The sequence below is a fragment of the Mytilus galloprovincialis genome, chromosome 3 (genome assembly GCF_965363235.1).
Source record: "Mytilus galloprovincialis chromosome 3, xbMytGall1.hap1.1, whole genome shotgun sequence".
Classification (NCBI taxonomy): domain Eukaryota; kingdom Metazoa; phylum Mollusca; class Bivalvia; order Mytilida; family Mytilidae; genus Mytilus; species Mytilus galloprovincialis.
In genome coordinates, this window is record NC_134840.1 from 59,756,342 (window position 1) to 59,766,502 (window position 10,161).

At 31.6% G+C, this 10,161-nt stretch overlaps 1 protein-coding gene across 1 annotated transcript; it reads right to left on the bottom strand.

Annotated features, from left to right (window-relative positions):
- Positions 1-168: 168 nt before the first annotated feature.
- Positions 169-5,204, bottom strand: LOC143066499 (uncharacterized). Its single transcript, XM_076239412.1, has 5 exons — positions 4,960-5,204; positions 3,996-4,140; positions 2,915-3,123; positions 1,984-2,095; positions 169-1,262 (listed from the first exon to the last, which is right to left on the bottom strand). The coding sequence occupies exons 1-5, from the start codon at positions 5,200-5,202 to the stop codon at positions 1,099-1,101; spliced, it is 873 nt and encodes a 290-aa protein (XP_076095527.1). The 5' UTR covers positions 5,203-5,204; the 3' UTR covers positions 169-1,098.
- Between the last annotated feature and the right edge of the window lie 4,957 nt (positions 5,205-10,161).

Genomic DNA, 10,161 nt, shown 5'->3' on the forward strand with positions numbered 1-10,161 from the left:
CCTCTCCTTTCGGTGGTATCCTAAATATCAAGTCCATTGGTTAACGTTAAGTGTCACTACTCGCTGACGAAATATGGGTTATTGAGTGACAGGACATTATCATTTTATCAAAATGTGAAATAAAATAAAATTGAATGTATGCACTCTATTTAATATGAATATTTTTAATTGGATGTAAAGTATTTGAAAGTGAACAATGTATGAAAACGTAGAAACGTTAGGAGCTTTATGATCAAAATTAACCAATACAATGAAAAACAACGACTGTAAATAGCAGCGTCTTAGATCTCAAGCAAAATAAAAAGAAAGATTCATATAACAGAGGCGAGTTGTATGCCTTTGATACAACAATCAAACGACATATTGAATATAACCAAAGTACAGACATTAAATTATCTTAATATTAACTAAAATCATATATATTTTTTATCATATTTTTTAAACAAAACTCATTTAACGAATGCTTTCAGATTAAAAATTACAAAAAGTGACATCAAAATACAAATCATTAACAATAATTCGTATAGGACTGTAAATTCAGAAAATATTGCGTGCATTTATTTTTGCGATTTGTCATTTAAGACCAAAATGTGTTTTGAATTTTCGCGATATTCATAAAAATCCTGTTTAATTCATATAAAATTTTCAAAATGCAATTTTAAAATATTGCAATTATCATTCTTGAATTATTGGATTAAAATAGTGTACATCAGGTGCATGTTTCGTCTACAAAATGACTAATTATTAACGCTCACATAAAAATGTTAAAGGCAAAATAAATAACGAAGTTAAAGAGCATTGAGAACCCAAAATTCCAAAAGATTTTGCCAAATAAAGCTCAAGTTATCTATTCCTGGAGTAGAAAATCCTTAGTATTTTGAAAAAAATCTAGGTTTTAAAAACAGTTAATTTTTAGTTATGACCAAATCAATAATGAATTATTTTTGTCAATTGAAGTACTGATCTTTTGGCTTAATACTTAATTTCTCTATCTATTTCTTAATCAATTGGAATTATTCTCGATCTAAGATATCGGAACACTACCATACTTTATTGAAAAAAACAAAAACACAATATTTACATATCATCCAGTTGGTTCTACCACTCACATGTAGATATTTTTCCAAGTAAGTATTCCCTTTCATAATTGAATAACGAGCTTAGTGTTGTAAATAATAAGAGGTCTTTAGTTTTCATGTTCATCCGATTCTCATATTCTGATGAGCATAGCTCTCCACTAGGACTGCATACATTCATTGCACCTAGAAAACAGTTTTCATTTTAGAAATAAATAGTGCTAAAATGATTAAGAGAAAAGAAAAATCACAAAAATACTGAACTCCGAGGAAAATTCAAAAAGTAAAGTCCTTATAAATCAATAACAAAATTAAAAGCTTAAACACATCAAACTAATGGATAACAACTGTCATATATGCTTTGTCTATATTCCTTTTTATGTTTCTTTGTTACATATAGTCGTGGCTCTGTACTTCGTCAAATTTTTCAACCTCATTTTGCTTTTTTATTGTACGATTTTAATTATCTATGCAAAATCAACCCGTAAAGGATTGAAAGATTTTAAGTACTGGGACCGAATCCTTACCCTAGCACATGACTAGATTAACAGTAACTCTGAATTTTAGACGTAACACAGGTAGACATAGAATAATTTTGTCGTTCAAAGTATTACGGAATGCATAAGTATAGAGTTACATCAAATGGATATCATAAAAACAGACTTAACAGTAAAAGTAATATTAATAAAGACAAATAAAAGTATTTTTTCCTTTTTTACCTTTTTTTATATCTCAATTCATTGCATAATTCTGTCGGAACCACAAATACAAAGTATTTATCTATTTAATAATAAATTTGTTTTCCTGAAATTCCTTTTCAATCATCAATTTTATATTATTTCTCAATTAATTACACTTCTTTTTTTTATTATATTATTATAATTCAAATACAACAATCATGCATTACCTTTAGAACTTCTTGAATTAAACCAAGTTAAAACTGCTTCCACCCAGTAATTTACTGCTGTTGGTGGTTGAACATTCCAAACATCTTTCGTTCTGTTTAAATTTTCTTCCAGCTGAAAAAACAAAAAAAGACGAAAGGGAAACTATCAGTGTATTGTTTCCATGAAGAAATAGTTTAACAATTCTATAGGTTTTTTTTTTATTCAAAAGAGCCCATTTATTTCCCCTAAAAAAACTTTACATGTAAAAAGTAAAATAACAAAACTAATAAGCTCCAAGGAAATTCAAAACGGAAAGTTCATAATCAAATGGCAACATCAAACAGATGGATGGTGCTAAAATCCACGTCATTTTCACAGTATTGGAGAGTTTTCTCATTGGTTAAGACAAAGACGTAGACATACATGTAGTGTATTACTTCTAATCATGGTTCCCTAAATAGAGCAGTACAATCATTTATAACTAAATAAACAGATTCGTTTATAAACAAGAAAAAGGTGATTTTTAAAAATGAATATCTAACATACTGGAGCATAAAACTAACTAACAACAAATACAGTATAATATTATTAATTGTATAGTTTCCGGTCATTTCTGCCTGGAGTCTCCGTATTGTATACTCAATAAAATTAGATAAACGCTTTTTTCGACCTGCAAATTGTGTTGTTTATAAAAAAAAAAAAAAAAAAAAAAAAAAGATGTGGTTTGATTGCCAATGAGACAACTCTCCACAAGAGATAAAATGACACAGAAATTGACAGCTATAGGTCACCGTATGGCAATCAACAATAATTAAAGCCCACACCGCATTGTTTGTCTTGTATGTGCGGTATTGTTGGTATTTAAACTGTAATTTAAGACATCATTTATTTGAGTAAGCGTGCAATCATGAATTCTTTACTCGATATAAAACCTTCGTGAAAACCACTTACTGTGCTGATTATTTGTGATGGAAATAAATGTGTTAATATAGATTCTGCAAAAGACTTTACAAGGAGATTAACCATCTTTTTCTGTGGGTCGTCTTCCCTGCATTCGATATTGGCGTCGACGACAACGATCCGCCTTCCCGGATAAGTTGAGCTGTTCGCTCTTGGAAGTCCATTGTAGCATAAGGAAGAACATTCATCATTACAGGAAACTAAATCGATAAAACGGTATTAATATTATGTAGTTTATGGCTCAGTTAGTATCAGAATTAATTGTTGTCGAGATTTGCATAAGTTTATTACAGAAATAATGAAAATTATAACTGTTACATCATAACTTGGGACCAGAATTGTCGTTAATAACTTGGTAAGGATATTGATTGTGTTTTGTTTAAATCCAGTGGTAAATATTTCATGCATATTCAGGACGAACACACATATTTATACTTTAACAACTTATGTCCTCATTTTAAAAGAGTAGATCTATTTATATCTTTAACCTCATGGAAATAGACAACTACAAGCAATAGTTGCCATTGGGATTTTAACAGACAACTGTCACTCAATTTTCAGGATATCTTCCAGTAAGAGATATGCGAAAACAAGTTTAACAAAAATACCGAACTCCAATGCCAACTGGCATGCTTGGTCAACATGAAAACAAAAGCTAAGTTTATGCATGGCATAACTGATAATACATTTGTTATTAATATAGATACGAACTATGTGATATTGTAAAGTTAGGCGCGTTTTCCTCTTAAAGTTGATGGGGTTCCGTTGGTTTTGATTTGTGACCCGGATTTGTTTTCGCTTAATCGATTTACGGCTATTGAACAGCGGTATACTCATATTTGCCTTTATCTATGATATTTATTTGTTTCGGTTTTAATTGTCTGGACTTTGTTTGGTTTCTTTGGGTCGCAATTTGTTCATTGTCTTGTTTGTCCTTCATCTTTATTTACACCTTCATGCAACGTGCAACATTTGTAACATAAGGTGATATGTTGTATGTTAAATCGAGTATTGTAAAATAAGAGTTTGTCTGTCTTTCAAAAAAAGAAGCCTTTTAAGTAATACAACTTACATTTACATTCATCCGAAACAGCATAGTCAGGGAAGGCATCTGTTAACAGTTCATTAGAACTAAAGATACCAAAACTGACTTGTGAAACTGGCCATAGTGTGTCAGCTGACATAAATCGTATCATTAGTTGAATAAGTTTGGATGCCTGAAATTATTCAAATCATATCAATACTGACGTTTTTTTTTTCTAATACGAATTATTCATTTATTATTCATTATCTACCAATAGTCTCTTTACTTCGAAAATCAAAACGGATTTCAAAATTATTCATACAAATCTATACAACTTTTTACTTAAACAGCATAATTTAATTTGAGCACTACTTTTACTGTGTAGTATAAAATCAATTTTAATTGACCGTGATATAAAACTGTTAATTTGAATGTTGACTACAATGATTATGTCTTGAAAATATCAGTAGCAAGACAATAGTATTACCAGAGGCGGATTTAGGGGGGCCCTCCCCTTTTTGGGAAAAAATTTGGTTGCTTATATAGGGAATCACTGAAGCGTGACTGGAGCGGGCCCCCTCTTAGGTCAGTCAGTGGGCCCCCACTTATGAAAATTTCTGGATCCACCACTGATTACGATATGAGTGCATCGTTGTCTGAATACATTCATAGAAGATGCGCATTGATGACGCACCCGTTCTTGTTAAATTGATTTGAATAATCGACATGAATGTACGAATTTGAAACATTGTTAACTAATATTGCCTCATCTTAATAATATTGATATTATCATGAAACATAAAAAAATATTCATTTTCAGCCAAACACAACTTCAGCTTATTTTTCATAGATTTTTACTATTACGTTTGATAATAGCAATTGTAAAAAAACACTAATAACAATCCATCCGTACTACGAACAACGGAAATAAAAGATAAGTTGAAAGAATAATCTACAGATGTAACACTTTATACTTCTTTTCATTCAGAGTTTTGTAGTTTACGTAACAAACCTTATATAGTGTTGAATCTTGAACTGACTGAGTTGCAGCAAGTTCGAATGAAATTCCATCAGGTTTTGTCCCATTACTGGAGTACGTGATGGTGCAAGGCTTTATCCAGGCTAGTTTATAGTTCTCATGGGAGTCCCGTCTGTGACGATTGTTAACGGGTTCCAAATGATAGGACTTAAACGAAAAGTTGGAACCATGTATGCCTGAAAAAATACACAGATTGAAAATGTAAATTGTCCACATAATACCGGTACCCACCGCCATCTTAAAACGACGCTTTCTTTAATTAACCAATTTTAAAGTTAATTGCTTTGCATAAGTCACAAATATAAAGTTTTAAAATCTTTTGATCAAAATAAGGTATACTCTCATTTAAATGTGAATATACTGGCGGTCAATTGGAAACATAAATCAAAAGATTAAAAAAATACTATTGTTTTTTTTTTAAAAGGGTCTAGGTTTGTAGGTATGATTGAACTATTAAATAATTTAAATAGCACAAAAACAAAACTGCAATGTTTGAATGGGCACCTGACTTTCTTTATTAGGCAGAAGACGAGCGTCATATTAGCTTATTGAAAAATATATCTGATCTATTATGGGTTCATTATTATTCTTTGGATAATAATTTTCGTGGTTTTCGTGGGGTACAGGTGAACCACGAATAGGATGTTCAATGAAGTACAAATTTTCTATCAGGCCGTATGCAGACTTTGGCAAAACCACGAAGTAAAATATCCACGAAAATGCAAATTTTCCGAAATCCATTGGTATCAAGGAAAATAAATGAATCCAAAGTATATATTTCTTTTCGTTATTTGTTTCTTTTAGTTGCGATGTTGTTTTTTTTAGTTAAACCTCATAAAAGTCTCGTTATACATTGATAAATATTCTCAAATTTATTTAGATACATAACAGAATGTGATATAAATGCTGTCATCACTGGACTTAAATATATTTGTATTTGATATTTTAAAATTTACTTTTTTGACATTAAAAGATGTCCAAACAGAAAAACAGTTAAAAACTGAAGAAATTGTTTTAGAGACTTCAACATTTGAATGGTTAATGAAGATACGATGGTACATAACAAACTCATCATAGATACCAGGATTGAAATTTTACATTTGCGCCAGACGACCGTTTCGTCTACAAAAGACTCATCAGGGACGCTCGAATCAAAACATATTAAAAAGGCCAGAAAAAGTACGAAGTTGAGGAGCATTCAGGACCAATACTTCCTAAAACAAATTCCAAATACGGCTGTATCGCTGACTACAGTTTAAGTATCGTTTGGATACACTAACGACACAGATGGAAAAAGAGTTTTAGCAGGTTTTTTTTGGTACAGTACCAGTTCCAAACTTAAAGTAACATTCTATCTTATTACAAATTATAGATAACAGTAGTTTATCGATGTCCATGTATTGTAAATCTCTCTAGAATATACAAACTAAGATAAAAAGCAATCTGCGGATATCGCATGACCTCTAACTGGAGCGAAACTTTTTGTGTAGCTTTAACAGTTATCAAAGGTACCTGGCTTATAATTTGATACGCCAGACGCGCGTTTCGTCTACATAAGACTCATCAGTGTCGCCTAGTTCAAAATAGTTAGAAAGCCAAACAAGTATAAAGGTGATGAAAGCATCTTTAGTTATGCTTGTATAATTCATGCAAAATCAACAATAGGAAATATGACAAAATCGGTAGGTAGACTCGGTAAGACTTTTTTTGGGGTCCCAATATATAACATTTTTACGAATTTGTTAAAAATGTTAACTTTTAGTTATTCATTGAAAGGTAGGATACTTTTGTTACATAAATATGTGCTGTTTTTTTTACAAAACAATGGTACTAGCATCATAAACTCATGAAAAAATCATGAAATCTTCCCAATTTAAGTGCAAGTGTCCGAACTTTTATTCAGTCTTAATTTTTTAATCATATGTTCTATTTGATGATAATACAAAGCATATCTAAAGAGTATAAGACTTAACACGAATGTGGCCACTTACACTTTAGGGGAAAAATCTGAAAATGTACGTGTTATGGCATATTAGATAGATGTAACATATTTCAGCTTGAATTTGAATGTTTTTTATGACAAACTCAGTTCAAATGTTTAATATAACTTAATTTAATCGTCTCACGTTGACACTTTTATAGTTGTTTTAAAAAATATTTCATCTGATGTGATGTACGTCCTATGTTAGGCCAGTATAAGCGCTTACCGGACTTCAAAAATCAGACGACTTTTCTGGTAACCAAATATCTTAGACTTCGACGAAAAAATGTCACTAGTGAATTGAGACACACCTTGTCGATGAAACAATGTTATTGGTGATGATATCTTTACCAACTTCACAACAACTAACTGGTGGTCAAATGAACACTAAGAGTCATGTTTTATGAGAGAATGACATAGGCAAAGGCAACAGTAGTATACCACTTTTTAATTGTCATAAACCGATTTAGCGAAAACAAGTCCGAGTAACAACCCAAAAACCCAGGAAACATAATAATTATAAGAGGAAAACAACGGAACAACAGAAACATTGAACTGCTACAAAAACACAACGCCAACATACATAGAAATTGACTATTTATAAATTCATTGTTTTGACTGTAGATAGTTAACCCTCAGCTTGAAAGATCAATAGTTCAACAGTACGATAACTACTGTGGATTCATTATTGTTCGTTGGATATCAATTTTCGTGGGTTTCGTGGAACAAGGTGAACCACGAATTCAAATGATCAACGAATAACATATTTTCAATAGGTTTTGTATACAGAGATTGGCAAAACCATGAAATCAAATATCCACAAATATGAAAGTTTTCAGCAATCCACGAAAATTGATACCCACGAAAATAAATGAATTCACAGTAAAAGACTCTTCCATTTGTAAGTTGTGACACGAAAACAATTTGGAACATGATTTGTCTTTTGGGGTCATACTAACTTAAAAAGATGGAATATAAACATGAAGCCAGAATGAAAAGGCAACAGCAATTGACCGATGTTTGGCTTTATAACTATTGTGATCTGAGTGTCACTGATGAGTCTTGTGTAGACAAAACGCGCGTCTGTCGTATTAAATTATAATCCTGGTACCTTTGATAACTATTCAAGTGCCCAATTGTTTTGAGAAATGAGGCCAATTAGGTCTATGAATAATTAAGAAGCTAGTGGAGGTTGGTTTTAATCAGACTTTGAATACACATGATATATCAATCTTTAAAGAACAATGGTTTTTATCACCTGTCTAACTTCCATAACAAACATGTTCAAGATAATAAAGCCCAAAAAAAACACAACATCAATTTGTATGAAAATCATATTACGTAAGTTGCTTAATACTCGTATAGACTTTCTGTTTTGACAATTTACATGAAACCTCAGCAAATATTCCAACGGATTTTACAAGTAAACACAGACGGGCTCACGTATTTAGATAACAAAATGAAGGCAAACATATTTAACAATCAGATCTCCTCAGTATTCAACAGCAATGAAAACAAATCTACCATAAAGAAAATGATAACACTTTCTCGGAAAACGGAATACACAAACTACTGTTCAATCTCAACATACATAAAGATGAAATTTCTACAAGATTATTGAAAGCAATAGTGCCAGATATATCATCAATACTTATCATCTGTTGATCAAGGCACATTACCACCTGACTGGGAAAATGCAAACGTAGTCCCAATATTCAAGTTTGCCATAAAGGTAACATAATAAAGAATGTTTGCCGCAAGATTGCAGTAAACTTTGACCATTCAATATGTTTGTCATAACATTGCGAGAATTATACAACATTAAATGGGCATGCCTAGTTGACCGTTATAGATCAAGGAGGCATTTTGGTTCAATAACATAAGATATTCAATATGTAATTTTGTAAGTACAAATAATTCATAGAACTGTTTTAATAAAATAATTTTAATGTAACATCATACATAATTAAGTAAGCAACTATATATGTGTACTTGAAAAACTACTGCTATCATAAGTTGAATTTTGTAACTGATGTACTGTACCATGTTTATTAAAATTAAGTTCAATTATGTAATGCAATTATTACCTAGCTTTATACCCAATACACATTTGTGATTTATCCTTTTTCATTTCTTAATACAAGTATATGATGTCATTCGAGAATAACCCCTGCGCCTTTTCACAACTCAAATGCATGAAGGTATTCCCCTAAGACAATAACAATCAAAACCAAGGAGTAAACAAGGACTCACAAAACCGAAGGACATTTTACATCAACAGTTATAAATAATAATTAAGAAACAACACGAACTCCACTGGGAATGAAATCAGGTGCTCCGGAAGGGTAAGCATTTCCTGCACCGTATACGGCACCTGTCGTGTTATTTCTTTGTTCAGTTCGGTAATGATGGAAGGTTATTATGACTGAGGAAGAATATCAAATATGATTTCTGACACACTTTTGTCATCATGTCCAATCAGCTCATGATGGCGACCGTAAAATTTCTTGAGTGATGACATTAATTTGATTGATTCATATCCCTGTCTTTTTGAGAAAGCAGTTTTCCTCGTTCAACAAAAGCAACGTACTTTGAGCTAGCTCTAGAGTAACGTATCAATTAAGACACATATACTCCATATGCTGGTGTCGCTGGGATATTGCTACACAGAAATGGAAAGTTGACTATAGGAAAATTAAAATCATCGCGTTTGTCATAAATTTTGGTATTCAACCTACCATCAGTAGTCATTTCGAGAAAAAGGTCTAAATATGAAGCAAATTTATCAGTGTCGGTAGTATCTTTAATTTCAAGTTCACTTGGATATATTAAATGTAAGTGATCACTGCATCTATTATTATTAAGAGACAGTACATCATCAATATACCGAAAGGTGAATTAAAAGACTGGGCTAATTTCTTTTCTCCTTTTCTCCTCTGTACAAGCCCTCGGATAAATTCTGCTTCATAGGAATATAAATTTAAAAACAAATCTGCAAGTAGAGGAGCGCAATTGGTACCCATTGAGATTCCAAAAGTCTGTTGGAAGACCAAACCTCCCAATTCAACAAATATGTTGTCAAATCAAAAGTCCTTAAGTCTTTAAGTTTGCAAGAATTCTTTCAATGGCTGTATGTTTACAGGCCGGAATTCTTTTTAAAAAATGTTGCTGTGCAATTTGAAAGAGATCAATTG